The sequence below is a fragment of the Perissodus microlepis genome, chromosome 11 (genome assembly GCF_051167445.1).
Source record: "Perissodus microlepis isolate ML-2025 ecotype Zambia chromosome 11, ASM5116744v1, whole genome shotgun sequence".
NCBI classification, from domain to species: Eukaryota; Metazoa; Chordata; class Actinopteri; order Cichliformes; family Cichlidae; genus Perissodus; species Perissodus microlepis.
This window is the reverse complement of record NC_140471.1, coordinates 33,391,613-33,413,047: the sequence shown is the minus strand read 5'-3', so window position 1 is coordinate 33,413,047 and position 21,435 is coordinate 33,391,613. Positions and strand designations below refer to the sequence as shown.

General features: G+C 39.8%; 1 protein-coding gene across 2 annotated transcripts in view; it reads left to right on the top strand.

Moving 5' to 3' along the window:
• plcl2 (phospholipase C like 2) overlaps window positions 1-21,435 on the top strand; it is a 43,469-nt gene that overhangs the window by 9,283 nt on the left and 12,751 nt on the right. For both annotated transcript variants that reach the window (XM_084944290.1, XM_084944291.1), the window contains exons 3-4: window positions 14,827-17,307; window positions 18,405-18,608. In XM_084944290.1, the coding sequence (XP_084800416.1) occupies window positions 14,827-17,307; window positions 18,405-18,608 (2,685 nt within the window). The remainder of the gene's footprint in view (window positions 1-14,826; window positions 17,308-18,404; window positions 18,609-21,435) is intronic.

Sequence of the window (21,435 nt, the reverse complement as noted above, 5' to 3'; positions counted from 1 at the left end):
CTTCAAAAAGTTACTTGAATAATGCGGTGTGCGTGCTGGAGTCTTATCCATTTGTCTGAACTAGTGCCGCTGGCAGCTGATTGTATAATTTATTGATGGTTTTTTGACAGCTGTCCTTGATGTCCTGCTGTGCGTCACACATCTAGCCGTTGTGTTTACGTATGCAAGGCAACTTGCAGAAGCACTTACCGGAATCACTGCCTATTAATTTACCAGGTCGGGTGTCACTGATTTACACAAATGCTGTTTGCTTCACCAAGTTATTTCAGGGGTAGCTCAAAAAACTTGGCATCAAATACATTTCTACCACATTAACGGCAGAAGTCCTTCTATGCCCTTGTAATGGATGGCATTAATTTTATACTTTAATATGCAGTCAAGCATATTTTTCACAAACACGTTTACACAGGATGATATGTAGTCCTGTGAAAATTAAGTACACCCCATGGCTCAGTAGCTTGTATAACCACGTTTGGCAGAACTAAACTGAAGTTTTGTGGACATTTGTTAATGCACAGCTCTCTTCATTTCAGTTGAGATGAGGTCTGGACTTTGCTCACATGCAACCTAAAGGCAAGCTAAGCTGTGCTGCTATGTTCTTTTTAGAGAGAAAGACTTTCTCCTGGCAAAGGAGCCATATTTTCTGTCAGTCTTTTTCTAACTGTAACTGTTATTAACCTTAACATTTTACATGCATGCATGAGGCCCGAAGAGCTCTTGAGTTTGAACGTTCTGACCTTGAGGTGAATTTGCTCTGAGGTCTTCTTCTAGGAAGATTTTGGCAGCGTGTTAAAACACACCAGAATGCCCCAGACCAACAAACTGCCAAAACCCCTGGTCACTCTTGCTGTTGACTGATTGTATTTGATTAGCTGCACCTGGCTGCTACTTGGCTTCTTAATTTCTATGGAAGCGTAAGAGGGCGCTTTTCATTAAAAAACAAAACAAAAAACCACTTGCTATCTGAATTAACAGGACATCTTAAAATCCTAAAAGAGCTTATGTTGACTTTAAAGCTTGATTTCATTGTTAATGATGGCTCACATGATTTTTTTTTTTTGTAAATATAGTTTTCTCTTGAAATATTGGGATATACTTGTGCCTTTTGTCTCTTGAGCCAACATGATTGGTCACCACGTAGACTCTGTGGATGAATTTTGAGTGAATTACCCCTAAGTGTATTAAGGGTTTGCTCTTCATTGCTTATGAAATCAAGGTTTCAGGGCATTAGAGGCTTTCTGGGATTTTAACATGTCTTGTTCATTCAGAAAAAATGGAGTAATAAAATTTGATAGTTTTCTTGGAATTTCTGAGATAATTTTTCATTAATTCAGGAAAACAAGGCTGATTTTGTCAAGTGAAAGCACTGTGTCTCTGTAATATATTAATTTAATTTCAAATGATTCAATAATGAAAAAAATCCTCAGATAAATTGATTATGAATACCGTTTTTGCAACACTACTATAGACTTCATGCTTTATTTTCTGTTGTCCCATTAGTTCTTTTAACGTGGATCGCTTTGGGTAACTGTAACTTCTACACAGTAAATATTTAATACTCACATAAAAATAAACTGTGAGAAGATATTAATGTGTATATTATCTCCAGCTCTGTTTACACTGAGTCTTCTGTTATTGTAATTAGATCACATTTAGTGTTTATGTTGACTTTATAAACTGGGAAGCTTTGTGTGATTAAAATCACAAACTAATATCCTGCCGGCAGGGACCTTTAACAGCTGTTCTCTGGGAGTGTTTATCAATAACATTGTTCTTGAGTTCTGATCACTTTCACTTTGAGTTATTTTACTGATGTTAGTATGACAATAACATTAATAGAAAAGTAGTGCATTAATATGTTGGATTGATTCTGCATATTAACCATTTGTAGTCATTTTAGAAATGAAACAAAGTTAGTCAGGTCTTTGTTTTTCTCAGTGCCTTCTGTTCAACCTTAAGAGAGTCCACGGATGAATCAGTTCAGCTGTTGTGATGGTAATACGACTCCTGAAGGTGGAAATATGATGCAATCTCCAGCTAACGGACGGTGTTAATTTTGCTTGCATTGCGCTGACTCATCATGGACGCCTTATCAGATGCTGAGAATGTGCCACTGCCTTTCAGTCTGTCTTTTTTTATACTGAATTCTGACATGACAGTTTTGCTTCATATTGCCTGGTGGAGTTGTTACCAAAATGTGAAATGCAGTGTTGACCTGCCATCAATAATGCGAGAATTTCTCAAGGTTTCACAGTCTTACAGTCTACTTGGAGCTGTAACATTGCAAGACTTGTCTATAAGTGGTGTAAAGAGCCAAAGAAAATTGCCAGTTTTTCAATCTGAAATCATAGTTAATCCCAGGCTTCACTGCACGTCTTTCCCCTGCTTTGCTTCGCCACATTTCCTGCTTCCTCTTCTGCTTGACCATCTCAGATTTGCCTCAAAATGTATGGTCAAAAGTTTGGATATATAATGATATGATGATAATGATAATATGGATAATTAATAATGATTGCTGCGAATTTTTAGCTTCATATATCAAATACTTTTAAAGATTTATTTATTCATTTTTTTTAAACGGCCTGTCAACCCACTTCCAACATTTTTGTCGAGCTAGTTTTACTTGCTGCTATGCTGGACCTGACATGCAGTTCTGCAGTTGTGAACGGTTATGTTGAAGTTATTCTACAGCTGGAGGAACTGACTGGAGAGTTCCTCACAGAGTATATAATGATATATTTATGGAGCCTCGTGTGGAGCTTCTTGTGAATTTTTCCCCTACAGCCAATACTACCACAGATAAAATTGCAGAGAACCCTCTGAAGGCTTACCTACCCAAACCTTACATATCCTGCAGAAAAGTCTAACTTTACGTTGTTTTTTATATTTGTCAGTTAAAATGTGTTTGTTTGTTTTTTCTTTTTGTCTTTTTTCCCCAATTGCCAAGACTTCAGAGAACGAACAAACGGGTTGTCTGTGGTACTTAAAACAAAAAGGGGTACCGAGAAGGTCTGACATCCAACTTTGGCACCTAAAGGTTCACTGCAAATCCACTCGTTTGCTTGCTAACTTTGTTGGTCTTACCTGCAATAAAATTTGCAGCAGATTAACTGAGTATTCTAGCAGACTTGTCGGTCTCCATGTACAATGTTTTCCCTGCATAGAAAAATATATGGTGGCTTCCAAAAAGGCCAAGTAATGATCGAGAAAAATCAGCTGCATGGTCGACTGAACAGTTTAGTTACTAGTTCAGTTGTTCTTGGATGCCGTCTTAGCTTTTTAAAACAAACATCATGGACACTACTTGGCTAACAACTTGTCATTTACAAGCTGTTGTCCAGTGAGCATTGCCTTCTCCTTTCTGACTATAGTGGGGACCTTAATTGACAAAATGAATTTTATGTTGTATAGAGTGAGACTTCAAACCTGTTATTGAGGCAACAAATGTGATTGGAAAATATTTAATTTAATCAATTTAATTAAGGGTGTCTTTTTTTTCTCTTCAGTGTCTTCCTCGTGTGTCCTGTTCATCTAATCCACACTTAACCCAGCCAGGAATCCAAAGGTCATAAACAAACAAAAACTAAATGTGATATTTATAAAGCAGCATTAATAACAGGGCTAGACTAGAGCTTTTTTATAATATACTCTGGAATCATTACTTTAGTTGAAATCTGCCTATTGCAGTCAGAGGTTCAGGTTTCTTTTTGTGGCAATGAAAAATGTGTGTCAGTAAAGAAAATCAGTGTGGGCATCTCTGAACAGTTTAGGTTTTGCTTTGGAGTATTTGTCAAACCACCAGACTGGTTGTAGAAAAGATAATATGTGGGCATGTGGGCTGTTCTTCTGTCTTTATGTCGCGTATGTGGGAGTGGTTTGATGTTATTGCTGTCTGAGGTGACCGGCTGATGACTGTTTGTTTATTGGTCTCTGAATAAGACCCACTGAATTTGCAGGCAAATTAGCTTAACGTGGGAGAATATAGCATTGATCTGGTGTAAGCAGAGCCTTTTAACTGCTCTTCCAGTCAGATTGTTGTGCTTAAAGTAAGCACAACAGTCCTAATCAGCTACTTGAATTAATTCAGTCAGATGTATAAAGTGACTCAGGGCAAAACTGCAGAAAACACATGCATAAATGTTATGCATAGAACATTTTATATTAACCGTAAATGAGACAATAACACAATACATTAAATGAATACAGAACATGAATGTCAGATGGCACCCTGACAATGAAAATTTAAAGCAGGTGTTTGAGCAACATATGAATTCTTTTTTACTAGAAACAGCTGCAATAAAATGGTAATAAATTCAGAATCATGTTGGAATGAAGGAAGCAACTGAACTTTCTAAAATTCACTAAGTCAGCAGACCACATGTGGTGTTTATGTGTGCGTTCTTTGGAGTGGTTGCTGAGTCAGACAAAGTAAGGAGATGGGGAAGGAGCAGTTTGAGATGGGATCAGAGATTATTTATTTAACAAAGTAGAATCTCAGAAAGCAATATGTTATAACCCAAGATTTTACTCCGTGAGGTCTAATGAGGTAGTCATACTTCTGCATCAAATCTACACTGTGAGTGAGCCATAACCACAAGCCCTTCTGAAAGCCCGACATCTGCAACTGCACACTACATCGATGCAACCTGCAGTGACTGTACCTTCAGGTACCTATGTTTCCTCCTATGCATTTATGGCTACTTCTTCTTGCCACCATTTTTCATATTGACTGGAAGCAACTGAGATCTTGAAGCTTAGGTGATTGCATTGTAACAGTATCACATTTTTACATTTATAAACATTGTGAATTTGAAATGTAAATTAAAGAAACTTATGATTTTGCAATAAACAATACAGTGTAAAGGAGTAGCAAATGGCCCAGTCTTTATATTTGCCAAATAGAGGAGATCTGGAGGAAGGGTGAAAGGTCCACTTCTACGAAGGAATGTCTCTGAGCATGTGTCACTCCCACGCTCAGTTCCAGTTTATTTTTCCATCACTGGTCCTGTTGACTGTTTTACCAGAATTATTTTAGATCCTAGATTGTAAAATATGATAAACATGAGGTGTAAAGCTCTGTATTGAGTTTCCTTTGTGGCGTAAAGGGTGTTTGGAGGTGAAATTCTTTTCAAGGCAAGAGACATAACTTCTCTGCGGAAATCTGGAGAAGCCTCAAAGATGAAACCCTGAGTCATTATTTCCTTATAAGAATTAACCCGGCCTTCTCTTCCCTCCATAGGGTACTGATTGCCCTTTTGACTGCAAGCCACTATGTTGTTAACTCTCTGAAAGGAGGTCCAAATTCTAGTGAATTCCACTTTACCACTGTAGAAAAGAAAAGAAGTGCTGTGTTGTGGAAAGGGGGTCTTTGACCCTTTTTATTCGGAGTAGCATGAAAGGCTGCAAGCAGTGTTCATGGATTAAAGAAATGTCCTACATACTGATGGAAAATATTGTGGTGACCTTGGAATGAGATCTATTACTGGTAATGAATCAAAACTCAATTATGTTTGGTTGATGGCTGACATTTCTCTCAAGGTCCATCAAATTCATACCAGCTATAAAGATAACAAGAAACCAGTTGCAGAAGGTTACATGGTCATGGGTAAAGGCTTAGAAAAAGGGCATTTGATGATAAGAAGAAGAAATCTATTGCTTCTCGTTTCAAACAACTCATATCTACAGGACAGGTATCATTTACAGTATGATTTCCACTGGTTTAAATTCATTACTAGCTTATTGTCATCACTTTGATGAGCAATTAGGAAATTGACTAATTACTCAGTCTTGCATTTTTTTCCTTCCATATCTCATTTTGAAAAGAACCATAACAAATTAACTTTTTGTGAGGGCCTTACAGGAAATTGAACAGAAGTTACCCCTGTGTTATGTCCTAGCGCTTGTTGTGTAATTCAATTGATTGCGCAGGCTGCCCTCACAATGTCACAAAAGATTGGTCAGGGTATGAGATAAGGTGATCAGTATGCCCCTTTCGGCATATTTGTTACTGTTGTTTTTACAGGGAGTGCAGAATTATTAGGCAAGTTGTATTTTTGAGGAATAATTTTATTATTGAACAACAACCATGTTCTCAATGAATCCAAAAAACTCATTAATATCAAAGCTGAATGTTTTTGGAAGTAGTTTTTAGTTTGTTTTTAGTTTTAGCTATTTTAGGGGGATATCTGTGTGTGCAGGTGACTATTACTGTGCATAATTATTAGGCAACTTAACAAAAAACAAATATATACCCATTTCAATGATTTATTTTTACCAGTGAAACCAATATAACATCTCCACATTCACAAATATACATTTCTGACATTCAAAAACAAAACAAAAACAAATCAGCGACCAATATAGCCACCTTTCTTTGCAAGGACACTCAAAAGCCTGCCATCCATGGATTCTGTCAGTGTTTTGATTTGTTCACCATCAACATTGCGTGCAGCAGTAACCACATCCTCCCAGACACTGTTCAGAGAGGTGTACTGTTTTCCCTCCTTGTAAATCTCACATTTGATGATGGACCACAGGTTCTCAATGGGGTTCAGATCAGGTGAACAAGGAGGCCATGTCATTAGTTTTTCTTCTTTTATACCCTTTCTAGCCAGCCACGCTGTGGCGACCGTGGCTCAGGGGGTTGGGAAGCGCATCTGTAACCAGAAGGTCGCCGGTTCGATCCCCGTACTCTCTGTCCTGGTCGTTGTGTCCTTGGGCAAGACACTTCACCTACCGCCTACTGGTGTTGGCCAGTGATATGGCAGCCTCGCTTCTGTCAGTCTGCCCCAGGGCAGCTGTGGCTACAACCGTAGCTTGCCTCCACCAGTGTGTGAATGCGAGAGTGAATGAATAGTGGTATTGTAAAGCGCTTTGGGTGCCTTGAAAAGCGCTATATAAATCCAATCCATTATTATTACTTGGACGCGTGTGATGGAGCATTGTCCTGCATGAAAATCATGTTTTTCTTGAAGGATGCAGACTTCTTCCTGTACCACTGCTTGAAGAAGGTGTCTTCCAGAAACTGGCAGTAGGACTGGGAGTTGAGCTTGACTCCATCCTCAACCCGAAAAGGCCCCACAAGCTCATCTTTGATGATACCAGCCCAAACCAGTACTCCACCTCCACCTTGCTGGCGTCTGAGTCGGACTGGAGCTCTCTGCCCTTTACCAATCCAGCCACGGGCCCATCCATCTGGCCCATCAAGACTCACTCTCATTTCATCAGTCCATAAAACCTTAGAAAAATCAGTCTTGAGATATTTCTTGGCCCAGTCTTGACGTTTCAGCTTGTGTGTCTTGTTCAGTGGTGGTCGTCTTTCAGCCTTTCTTACCTTGGCCATGTCTCTGAGTATTGCACACCTTGTGCTTTTGGGCACTCCAGTGATGTTGCAGCTCTGAAATATGGCCAAACTGGTGGCAAGTGGCATCTTGGCAGCTGCACGCTTGACTTTTCTCAGTTCATGGGCAGTTATTTTGCGCCTTGGTTTTTCCACACGCTTCTTGCGACCCTGTTGACTATTTTGAATGAAACGCTTGATTGTTCGATGATCACGCTTCAGAAGCTTTGCAATTTTGAGACTGCTGCATCCCTCTGCAAGATATCTCACTATTTTTGACTTTTCCGAGCCTGTCAAGTCCTTCTTTTGACCCATTTTGCCAAAGGAAAGGACGTTGCCTAATAATTATGCACACCTGATATACGGTGTTGATGTCATTAGACCACACCCCTTCTCATTACAGAGATGCACATCACCTAATATGCTTAATTGGTAGTAGGCTTTCGAGCCTATACAGCTTGGAGTAAAACAACATGCATGAAGAGGATGATGTGGACAAAATACTCATTTGCCTAATAATTCTGCACTCCCTGTAATGTTATTGCACTGCAGATAATGCTATCAACGGTTCTTTACAGTTCACACAGTTTAATAAAATGTGACAGCTTTTGTCTAAAACTTAGTAAAGAATCAACCCTGTGGAATATTAACTTTCTGTACTATTAATAAGTAAAGATTCTTATTAATATCACAGAATTAACAGATTAATTTATTGTAACTGTGACTAATGTCTCAATCTAATATTGAGAAGATGATAGGCTCGCTCTCTGCCTGGAGAGCTGATGATGTAAAGCCTGGAACAGCTCCATAGAGAACAGTTGGAAGAAAATGGTGGTAAGCAATTAACTCAGCCCACCCAAGGCAATTTTTTTTTCTTGTTAATTGTATCCTCTTCTTTTTCAGTGCTGAAAATGTTGCCATAAAAAGACTTAAGTGTCAAATTTGAGGAAACATTTTAACTGTGTGGATTTTGTTGCACATTTTGGTTGATTGTCAGGAGAGCAAGTCCTTTGGATTGTGGGCTGTAGAACATTACATTGTAACAAGATGAATATGCTTTTCACTTCACCTAACAGCTGTTTCTGATTGGTGTAGTTTGTATTTGGCAGATAAGAAGGGTCTCTGCTACAATGGTGGGTAATTCTACATTATATGGGCAAAAGTGAGGCTACACCTCTTAATCACTGAATTCATATGTTTCTTTCAGTCCCATTGCCACTGGTGTATAAAATCAAACACTGCCAAGTTCTAATGAGGAATGAGGAGTCGCAGTGCTCCTAGCCGCCTCTGGTATTAACATCAGCATAAAAACTGTGCACTGGGAGCTTGATGGCGATGGGTTATCATGGCCAACAGGCATTGCCAAACATTTGACAGAGTGATGTAAGTCACGCAGCCACTAGACTCTTGAAAAGTGGAAACATGTTATGTGAATTGACAAATCATGCAGTCTGCATTTGGTGAATGTTAGAAAAACAACATCCGCCTTACTGCAGCATTCCAAGTGTAAAGCTTGGAGCAGGAGGGATAGTGGTATGAGGTTGTTTTTCTGGGTTTGTGCTGGCCCTTTTGGTTCCAGTGAAGAGAGATCTTAATGCTTCAGTTTACCAGGACATTTTTGGACATTCCAGCATGACCTGCATGTGTACAAAAAACAAGGTTCACAAAACAATGGTTAGATGACTTTGGTATTTGGAAGAATGTGAGTAGCCCGCACAGTGCCCTGAACTCAACCCAAAATGTGATGTCATAAAAGCCTATGTATGTTTATTTTGTGCAAGTGGCTGTATGTACCAAAACAGTCCTAAACGGTATCCAAATTCACTTTTTGACTCAGCAGCCAAGCAGACTAGTAGATGGAAAAAGTCCATTGGTCAAAAATATTTTTAATACTTTAAAATTATAAATTGCTTTTTGATGTTGCATATTGATTAGTTGCACTACATGTTATGACCTACGCAGTACCCTGTGTTGAGATGCACCCACTGGATTGGCTGGTGACTAGAATTGGTGGGTTTTCAGCTGATTGGCCAGGACCAGCTGATGAGTATAACTGACTCTAAAGATCCACTGCCATGTGCCAATGACCCGTCCACATCGCTGTAATCGTAAAAATCTGTATGCACAGCAGCTGCTAATGTGCTAGAGCAGCATCTGTCCTTTACTTGTTTTCACAGCTCTGCCAATCCCTGTATAAACTTAGTATGCTTGGAAGTCTTTTCTCTCATTGTGTGGCAGCAGTTTGGTAATGTTAACTGTTCAACATTTATTATATCCAAGGCTGAGATGATCTACTCAGCTCACAGTAGACCTTTCATGCACTGAATCAAGAATCTTCCTTTCTACAGCAGTCACTCTCCTTTGGATGCTTTGCGCCCTGGTGTAGGGATGTGAGCTTAAACAAAATTTACATCCATTTATAATTGCAGCATCCAACAACTATGAAGAAGAAGACAATTGAGATAAAACAATTATCAAATTTTGTTTGTTTTTTTTGTAATCATGTGTTGTTTTGCATCTTCTTTTTATCTTTCTTTGACAGCTATGTGCCTTTGCTCTTCGTTAAACCTCAAACACATCCCCCTACAGGATGTGGCAGGTTTAGATCAGCTTTGGTTACAAAGAGTAGTAAAAACCAGTTCAGCCCTTCGCACACACTTTGTTTTCGAGAAGCCCGGCAAGGACAAGCAAATAAAAAATGCCAGTTTTCCTTAAAAGTTCAACAAATGCACGATTGTGTCAAACACCCAGCTATGGTGTTAATTAATCTTGATCTCAGAACATGCCAAAATAATTGCAAGTAGATTTTTTTTCCATAATTGATCAGCCCCATCATATTCCTTGATTTGACTGGCTAGTAATCATGTCTTGGCTGGAGAAGCCATAAAGGTGGAATAAAAGATGGAAATAAAATGTGTGTCAGACTGTGACCTAAATAAGTCGAGGGCATAACCAGAGTGCCCGTTAACAGGGTAGAGCTTCTTAGTATAGTTCATTATGACTGTTTTGATTAGCTTCTCACATGCTAGGTGGTGGACACCCTGTCCTGATTTACTCACACTTTGTGGGAGTTAAACATTACCCCTCTTGTATCCTAAGAAGGTCTGTTCTCTAACCCTGACCTTTTTCCTAATCATCTAACTGAAACTCTACTTAGTCTAAGAGAAGGGATGGGAATGGATATCATTTGCCAATCTACAGCTGTAGCAAATTAATATGTGATAGAAAATAGGTAATTCACTATTTTGAATGAAAAGATATGCTTGGTTGGTGGATTTTAGATTTTCTTCTTCCACTAATCTCCTTGTCTGGTGAGTCAATTTTGGACAATGGCATGGATTATTATTTGCCCCTAAAAGAGTAGACAGTACAGTTATTGCAGGCTGCCACCTTTTCACCAAACTGACAAAAAAGGCCACAGCTGATCAATCCGCTCCATGTCAGTTAGATTACACAACACAAAACCTCTTAGAGATTAAGAAATGGATGGTTGAAATACCCAACCAAAAAGTTCTTATTTTGAACCACTGCACAGAAAAACAAACAGAAGACAAATACCTGCATAAATGAAAGTTGAATCTGTTAAACTGTATGGGAAAGATACAGCAGGTTGGCCTTTTTAAATACATATTCCTTTTTTATTTCAGCATGGAAAACTCGTGTGAAAAACAAGTTTTAGTCACAAGTTTCATTTATATCCACTCAGGAAATGGCAGAGCTGTTAGATTTCTCTTGTGTTACCTCTTTTACACTTCATGTGACCAACAGACTCTTACCATATGGTACAGAAAAACAGCTGGGTCTGCACCAGGTCTGAACTCCCCTGGGATTTGACAGCAGTGCAGCTGGAGAACAAAAAGTCCCTATTTGCTACTTTTAAAAAAAACCGAATTCTCATTACTAGAAGATTGTGGTTGTTTGTTGTTGTATAGTGTATTAGTGAGCTAATATCAGTCTAACTGCAATATAATATCTCATGTTTCTTTTTCTTAGTTAAAATAATTTTTTACATAATAAAACCCAGTGGATTGTTTTGTTTTTGGTGTTTGTGCACTTTGATTTACGTTGCGTGCACAAGCCTGTTCCAGTTGTCCAACAAGTTTTTAGCATTGCCCCCAGGTGGTAACAATGAGTTACATCAGGTAGTTTGTCAGGAAGCTCTGTAGCTCTTGTAGTCCCTTAGCGCTGCACAAGTCTTAGCTCAGCTAAAATATGCAAATATTTTTGTATTCAATATTTCTTTCCCTTGCTTTTACCGTTATCTGGTTATCTGGAAGCTGGCAAAACAACTGAAACTGAAGAACGCATTTTGAGCTGCCAGGCACGAGATTAGATGTTGCTATGCAAACAGAGGACACATGGAAATCTGAAGACGACTACTAACAAAAATGTTAGTAGTTTTTTGGACCTCTGGACTAGACCTCATTTTATGTTTGGACAAAGTCTGCCACGTAACAAATCAGCCACAACTATTTGGGAATGCTTTGTGAAAGGAGGGCGATCTTCAAAAAACAGTTCCTCTTGAATTTCTTATTTATTTATTTGCAAGAAATGGGTAATTTTTCCTCATTGTTTATATTTGTTGCATATCTAATGCGATATACCCTGATATGGCCATATCTGAGCGAGGCCAATATCAGCTGTCCAGTACATCAGTTTGGCTTTGTGTAAAGGTATATATATAATATACTGTTTTCTTTCTAAGACCCCTAACAGTTGAGACACTGTAGGAATTCTTGTTGACGACTGTGATTTTATAAATTAGCAGTAAATAAGGGCCATGCACCATCACAAAGGGGCACATTTGTGGCTGCTTGTTACATTTGTACTCAGATGAAATTCATTTCATTCACTTAATTTTTGTTACTGTATATTTAAGCCTGTCCTGGCACCGAGCTAAAAGGTGATTTGTGCTGCAGTGAGACTGAGGTGATGGTTGTTGTGGAGGATTTAGGTAGAACAGTAGAGCAAAGAGTAATGGGTCCCATGTGATGTCTTCAGTTGCACAGACAGTTCATAACTGCTCGCTGAGCCAGAAAAAAAATGCAGTTTTCCGTCCGTTAGGGAATTCAGACTCCTATGGGATCTTTGAGCAGTTGGACATATGCAGTCTTACTTGGTTCTCTCCCCCACTATCTTGCTGTCGACACACACACACACACACTGATATCGAACATACACTGAAACCATACATACAGGCTTAGAATTAACTTCTCTTTTCAGGGTGTCTGATGGTAATACCCAGGGTATTATCTTAGCATTGTGAAGCACAAACAAAACATTTAATATCTCATTTACGTTCTACTGTCGTGCCCTAACAATGCAGCACAGCTTTCCTTCTCTCAACAAAATTAATAAAGTAATAAAAGTAAAAAAACGAAACCATCTGTAATAAACATAATGAAATGAGGATTAATGCAGAATATTTCTCAAAACCTGAACCTCGATTGTCCTGCTGTGTATTGTTCTGTTGCAGAGGATTCAAAGAAGGGATGACTAATAGCGTGGCACGGTCATGTATTTTGGATGCTTACCCAAGAAAATAATGTTTCTGTGTTTTCTTACAGTCCTTGTTACCACACAGTGATGTTAAACAGACTGAGCAGGGGTTAGATAAGGTTGATAAGTACTGAATACAGCTTGTACTTACTGGTGCTATAATGTCTTGCTCATGATATATATTTACACCCATACTTTTCTAACATATGGTCCTGTGGAACTTTTCTACTCTAATGAAGTTACAGCCCTTAATTGTTGACCACGGATCCCAAATAAAGGTCCTTTAAATCTGACTAAAAGCCAGCAGGGAAAGAAAGATAACCATCTTTCTTGTAACTGCTAACATTACGGGGAAATTGTAGCTAGCTTGATCTGGTGCTGTGCTTTGACTTGGCAAAGAAACAGATGAACAGAGATAAGTGATGGAGATTAATATGTACCCTATAAAACAAATAAATGTAGCTATAAATAGCCCATCTGATCATGATATGTTGTCTTTTGAACACCATGTAAGGCTAAATGAAGCTGCACTTGCAATGGAAAATATTGTGGATCACCTGACTGAAAAAAAGACTGTTGCATAACAGTTTTTTTTCTAAGGAAACGTTAAATGGTAAGACAAGGGTGCTTTGGCAATCTATACCTATTGTAGTGCACTGGGTGTGTGCACTACAATAGGTACACACTGGGTGTGTGCAGTATTTTTATCTCCTTATACTGACTGTATTATGGTTACTGCCTACTGATGACTATCCTAAAATCCACCTTTTTGTCCAGATCAGAAGGATTATGTAAGGAATTCCCATTTTAGGTTAGGGCAAGAACTGACCTTAAGCAACAGACTGCAAAATAAGGTCCATCCATGATCGTTACAGGGGCACAAGATAAGAGTCAGTGTCTGTTTTTTTATACTCCAACACACAGATGCTGATGAATCAATTTGGAAAAAAAATTACATTATATAATTGTTTCGGTCTGTGTTTCATCTCAGAAGCGCCCACTGACAGATTTGCTTGATCATTTCTGTTATGTAAGATGTTTATTACTACGCTTGGTTGTATAGATGGTTTTTATGTTAGAGAAGATTTTGTTTCAGCCTTCCATCCTCATCATTCTAGCTACTTAGACATCTTAATTGTACAAACTAATAAACAATCTCACTGAGTGTGGGCTGTCGGCAGCAGGGAGAACTATCAGGACTGTCCATTGCTTTTGCTGCATCTTGACCTCTATATACATGATGTAATAATGAGTAGCCAATCCCTTTGTGCCTCTAAAAACAATAGCATTTCACTCATTCAGTCGTTAGATTAAAAGAAAATAAAGGTTGATGTTTCTACTGGAATGTATTGCAACGTGGTCTAGTTACATCATATAGCTGAACAATGCTGCCACAGGATGATTAATAAGGGTGTGGGTTTTTCTAAAATTGTGAAATGACTTCAATAATGTCAAGTGTAAAATGCTGCTGTACTGAAGGAAACTGCTGTGATGGAAAGAGCAGGGTTCATTGAAAATGTCAGACGTGTGACTGCTGTAGATGACTGGATTTGTGTGGGCGATGCTCTCCTAAGGGAGATTCCTTGTTGTATCTGTATAATACACAGCGACAGGTGCCTTAAGTCAACCAACAAGGTTGCTGCTGTTGGACCAAGAAGGAGGACTATCTGGGCAAACAGTATGCCAGAGTGGGCAGCATGCTGGGTGCTGTATTTAGATTTTTCTTGAGTTGGAAAGAAATAAAAAATGTGGAGATTGTGCTAGAGGGATTGATGACTCTAAAATTAACCTGGGGAAAAAACAAAATGATCATCCACATGGAACAGTACTTTTTTAGTACGTGATTTAAGTAAGCCTAGACTGGCTTACCCCTTTAAAGTTAAACCTTGATTATAACTGCGTACTGTCATATTTTCATTGTTGTTGTTTCCTGTACTTTAAATGAAAAAAATTCTATTGATACACAGTGTTTTTCTTTTTCTCTGCAGGATGGAAAACAGCGGAAGGAAAGAAAGAAGACTGTCTCATTCAGCAGCATGCCCACTGAGAAGAAGATTAGTAGCGCAAGTGATTGCATCAGTGCCATGGTTGATGGGTCTGAGCTCAAAAAAGTGCGATCCAATTCGCGCATTTACCATCGCTACTTTCTCCTTGACGCTGACATGCAGTCTTTGAGATGGGAGCCTTCAAAGAAGGAAGTAGACAAGGCTAAAATCGATGTAAAATCTATCAAAGAGGTTCGGACAGGCAAAAACACAGATACTTTTAGAACTAATGGAACCTATGATCAGATTTCGGAGGACTGTGCTTTCTCTGTCATTTTTGGGGAGAACTATGAGTCCCTAGACTTGGTGGCGAACACTGCAGATGTAGCCAACACGTGGGTCACAGGGCTGAGGTACCTGATATCCTATGGGAAACATACCTTAAATATGATTGAGAGCAGTCAGAACAACATGCGCTCATCGTGGTTAGGTGAGCTTTTTGATGAGGAGGATACTACAAACAGCAAGCAACTTTCTATATGCACTGCTGTACAGTTAGTCAAAAAGTTGAATCCGGGACTCAAAAATGTGAAAATAGAACTGAAATTCAAGGAGCTGCATAAAGTTAAGGACAAATCAGGTCCGGATGTGACAAAAGAGGAGTTCATTGAAGTCTTTCACGATCTTTGTACCAGACCAGAAATATATTTTCTCTTTGTTCAGTTTTCCAGTAATAAAGAATTTCTTGATACCAAGGACTTAATGATATTTCTGGAGGCAGAACAGGGAATGGCACAAGTCAGCGAAGAGACCAGCTTTGACGTAATTCAGAAATATGAGCCATCAAAAGAGGGCCAGCTCAAAGGTTGGCTGTCTTTGGACGGGTTCTCTAACTATCTTATGTCCTCAGAGTGCCATATATTTGACCCTGAACATAAATCAGTCTGCCAAGACATGAACCAACCCTTGTCCCACTACTACATCAATGCATCACACAACACCTACCTGATAGAAGATCAGTTCAGAGGCCCCTCTGATGTGACAGGCTATATCCGTGCTCTCAAGATGGGCTGCCGCAGTGTAGAGCTGGATGTGTGGGACGGACCTGATAATGAACCTGTAATTTACACTGGTCACACAATGACCTCACAGATAGTTTTTCGCAGTGTCATTGACGTCATTAACAAATATGCCTTTGTTGCCTCTGAGTTTCCATTGATACTGTGCTTAGAAAACCACTGTTCCTTGAAGCAACAGAGAGTCATGTTCCAGCACCTAAAGAAAATCCTTGGAGACAAGCTCCACCTAGATCCTCCAAAACCTGAGGACTGTTACCTTCCATCTCCTAATGAACTGAAGGGGAAGATCCTACTGAAGGGTAAGAAGTTGGGCACAAATTGCACTGCTTCAGAAGGTGAGGTGACAGATGAGGATGAGGGGGCAGAGATGTCTCAAAGGATGAGCATTGAGACTGCTGAACAACAGACAGTTGCACTCAAGAAATTTCAGCTGTCCAAGGAGCTCTCTGATCTGGTGACTTTGTGCAAGTCTGTGGAGTTCAAAGACTTTCCAACATCTTTCCAAAAACAGAAGCATTGGGAGCTGTGCTCTTTCAATGAAGTCTTTGCCAGTCGCTGTGCCAGTGAATTCCCAGGTGACTTTGTTAACTATAACAAGAAGTTCCTAGCACGGGTTTACCCTAGTCCCATGCGGATTGACTCCAGCAACATGAATCCACAAGATTTCTGGAAGTGTGGCTGTCAGATTGTAGCAATGAATTACCAGACTCCTGGCCTGATGATGGATTTAAACATTGGCTGGTTCCGTCAGAATGGGAACTGTGGTTATGTGCTGCGTCCAGCGATCATGAGGGAGCAGGTTTCATATTTCAGCGCCAACACTAAAGATTCAGTGCCTGGTGTTTCTCCACAGCTCTTGCACATCAAGATTATCAGTGGACAAAACTTTCCAAAACCCAAAGGCTCAGGTGCCAAAGGAGACGTAGTAGATCCCTACGTGTATGTCGAAATACACGGCATTCCCGCCGACTGCGCTGAGCAAAGGACTAAAACGGTCAACCAAAACGGGGACAACCCTCTGTTTGACGAGAGCTTCGAGTTTCAGATAAACCTCCCCGAACTTGCAATGGTGCGCTTTGTGGTGCTGGATGACGACTATATTGGCGATGAGTTTATCGGTCAATACACAATCCCGTTTGAGTGTCTGCAGCCAGGTTTCCGCCATGTTCCGCTGCAGTCTCTGACAGGGGAAGTGCTGCCACATACCTTATTGTTTGTTCATGTGGCAATAACCAATCGAAGAGGAGGCGGAAAACCTCACAAAAGGGGGCTGTCTGTACGAAAAGGCAAGAGGAGTAGAGAGTATGCAAGCATGAGGGTGCTATTGATCAAAGCTCTGGATGATGTCTTCAAAACAGCCATTCAGCCACTGAGAGAGGCAACAGACCTCAGAGAAAACATGCAGGTAAGGCATGAAGTATTGATTTTTTTTCCCACCCTTTTTTTGTGTGATTAACTAGAGTGGGTCTGAATTAACAGTGTCATCCAAGATATATTTTGTACTGCATGGATATGCATGGAAAGTTTATGTCTGAACGCGTCTGAACAGTAGACTGAACATAATCTATTAATTATAACTAGATTTAATACAAAACATCTAAAGTAATTTAAAAGACTTTATCTTTGGAAAGGAAACACAAAAACCACCACCCTGGACTGAATTAGATTTGACCAAGTCCTTATGTGTGTCAAAGAATGGAGAGAAACGAGCAAACATAATGGTGAGATCCATGTTTTAGAAGTTATTCATAACTTCTATTGTGTAAACTGGACCACATTTTTTAATGGTACCAGTGATGGAAAAACAATATAAAGCTGTTTGTTTTAACTGCTTAGCTTTAACCCACAGTATTTAATGGACTCCAGTCCAGACATACTTACTGTGATCCCTATTTTCAGAAAAAGAGGCATTTATGTCATTGTTCAAGCTTTCAAAGAAATGCAAAGGGCTGCATAGGAAATACACTGCTCAAGTGTCTCTGCACTGTGGATGGTCTCAGGTTGTGTTTCTTCAGGCGTTGTATTAGGTTTTATTTTGGTAGCGTTGTTTATATTGCGGTCGTTGTGTGATAACAAGCCACTGGCCTTGTGATTATAACACATCTTGGCCCTCCTGCCAGTTTTTCCCTCTGCTTGTTTATGTAGGATTTAAATTTGGCCTTTCACAGAAAGGTTAGGGTGTTTGTGTCTCTGTGTGTGTCTGTGAACCTGCTGTCAGTCCAAAAGGATTGAGTGTTTATGAGTGGCTTATAAGAGCCAAAATGAAAGTTCCCACAGGTAATGAATGAGCTTCCAGGCGTTTCCTTTGAGAAAGTGCTGTTCTGTGCGGTTGTGGGGCAGATGAAGGGCATATTTTCGAAAGCTGGAATATTAGGTTCCTTTCCTTTTAGACTTTTTGTAATGCTTATGCCATTTGATGCATGTTTTGCTTGGCATGCCAGTTTAAACCAGCATAAGTTCATGCAAGCCCGACTGTAATTACGCTTTCTCTATTCTCTGCAGAATGCCATAGCGTCCTTTAAAGAGCTGTGCGGCCTTTCAGCGGTGGCTAACCTGAAGCAGTGCATCTTGGCCCTTTCCCCTCGACTGACTGGGCCTGACAATAACCCCCTTCTGGTGTTCAACCTCAATGACCAGTACCCCAACTTAGAGCCTCAAGGCCTGCTACCAGAGGTCCTAAAGAAAGTCGTTACCACATATGACATGGTGAGCAATTTTTTGCACGATTCATTTACTTTATTTACACAGTAGTAACTCTTGAATCTCAAAAATTATAGTAAATAAAAAGAGGAAAGAGGCATTCAATTCCATGACCTGAAATAATGTCTAGAAACAAAGTAGCAGATATAATTTAATCTCTTGTCGTCTGGATCTAAGTGTGTTCTGTCTTTGTTGTCCAAACTCGTGGTTCTTTTGCAGTGCATAGAAAAGAAAACTTAATTTGGATTTGGCAGCAACCCATTCCACTCATGCATGCTTTTGCCATCAACAGGAAGGGATGATCTAACCAGGCAAACCAACGCCAATCAGATCAATACCTGGGCTTACTGACTTAATGGGGACACACAGAGATGGTTAGGTAACAGGGCTGAAGTTCTGTTAAGTAATAAAATCAATGTTTACAAGTTATGCAACATGCCATTGAGGCTATTCCCAGCTACACCATTAACCTTAAAACACGATGTTCTCTGACATTGATTCTTGGCACAACATGAACAAGGAGGCAAAAGCGATTTTTCTAGCAAAAGCACAGCAACAAGAGAAACAATTTTGTCTCTGATTTGAAAACTTAATAAACACATAGATTAGGTATGAACATTCAAGAAAAGAAAGTCCAAAATCTTTTTTTTTAACCAGGCTGTAAATATGATTTTTACTGCTGGAAAGATGGACGTGTTAATACAAGACTGGCTTACCTCTGGAACTAGTCCCATGTGGCCAATAGAGAAACTACAGTTCTTGGCTCTTTTGCCTTTAGGTTCAACTCTGGATTCAAAGAAGGGGTACACACACCTGTGCATTTGCATTATTTGTTATCCAAATGATACATTATGCATTAAACTAAAAAAATGGAAATGGCAAAAGCTTCATACCTTGCATCTCAAGGACGAACATAGGAAAAGGACTCTGATGCAGACCGATTAAGGTGACCCCTCTGCTCTATTCAGACATGAGAACGGAAAGCTATGTAATTGGCCCTGATGGAAGGAGCGCCAGGAAAATTGAGTTGGAGAGGAAGAAAGAAGAAAATGACGGGTGTTTGGGGACTAAGATCAAGGGCTTAAGTGGTGTGAAGCTGCAGGCCTTGATCATCAGCAGAGTGCCAGAAGTGATGGCAAGCAGAAAGGTGTGGCGGCAAAAGATGAGCTGACAAGTGCATATGCGTAAGAAAAAGAGGGAGTGCAACCTTAAAATAATGTTAAATAATGTATGGATAAGTACAATTAGAAATTCTGGTAGTGTGTCAAAATCCACCGCAGGGAGTAGCCAGGCTTTCAGCTCCTGATTGGCAAAAATAGAATGTGGGTCTCAATGCTGCCCATTTGTGTGCTAAGAGGAAAAGCTGGAGAGACTCGGTAGTATGCCAGCTCGAGCTCTTAGGTAATATGGTCCGATTTCTGTTTGTACTCGCAACAGATTAACTAAGGGCACAGAGTGTAGATGGAGAAAATACAAAGTCTTTGAAACACTGAACCAAGGGGACTTCAAAACCCATATGTTAGGCTTTTATTAGGGAATAAACTTTGTTCTAGAATGGTTCTGCTAAGATGTCTGTTATTTGCAGTTCAACCGCATACATCAAAGTTGTTGTTCACAATATATTCTCTTTTTAGTTTTAGTTTGCAGAAATGTATCATTAAACTAACGTCACCTTGAAAATAAAAGACCGTTTGTGTCTTTGTTAATGTGGGTGGTAATAATAACGACGGCCATAACATTTAGAGGATGCAGTTTAGTGTGCAAATAGGGAGCAGTCCACCCACTTACCTTACTAGAATATGCCTTTAAAGACGTTTGATTTGCTGTGTCTGCCACCAAGACAGTAATTTCTTTACCCATCAGGAAAGTAATCACAGTGTGTGAGGCAGCTCTAAGTGCCGCAACTGCAGCTGCAGAGTGAGACAAACAGCCACAGTCACTTAGTCATGACTGCCTGTAGAAGAACATGGTGAGTCACCATATGGGTTTGTGCAATGGTGTCTGTCCCCCATACTGAGCACGGTATCAGGCAATGACTCTGCATAGTCATGCTTCGGGGGGAAAAAAGGCTGCACGTTCATATTTATCTTTAGAAAACGTCTGCTGTGTTCTCACTTATTTTCTTAGAGTGCATTAGAAAAAACAGCAGCTCAGGCCGTGACAAGTCTGTCGACATGCTCATAAAGGATAAGGCTGGCATTATTTCATATTTTCCTTATTAACACATCTGAAAAGACTAAAACGGTAGGAACAAACAAAGCTCTCTAATTTCATGGATTATACACCCTCGATTCCTTTCCTTGTATCCTAGTCCCTCCTACCAGAGATGCGAGGAGAGAAGGATCGAGGCAACGTGGATTCAACAAAATGAGACATCCTCACCTCTCAGCCATCATTTTAAAGTGATCCAGAATAAATTAGGCACAGCAGCAACATAAATTTTGTTGTAGTCCAACTACTGCTGTATTTTATTGATTCAGATATGTGATCACATGATGCAAAACATGGTGCAAAGATCTAGTTGTTTGTGGTGTCGTCGTGTCACCTGTGTTTGTATAGGTCAGCTGTGTGCCGCGCCTTTTACATTCTGATGGTAAAATGGCTTCTGTGCATCTTCGAGTATTACTCCTCTCTCCTCTGTCCTTGAGAAGTATGTTAGAAATGAAGGCATCCTTCAATGTGGTGTCCAGTGATGGATTTTGGAGTCACAGGCAGGAGGACAGAGAAGATTGCGAGGCACCAAACAGAGAAATGAGAAAAGCCTAATGTGCTTCTGGAAGGAAGATATATGGTAGTTAAATGTACCATAGTTTTGATTTTGTTTAAAGAGACA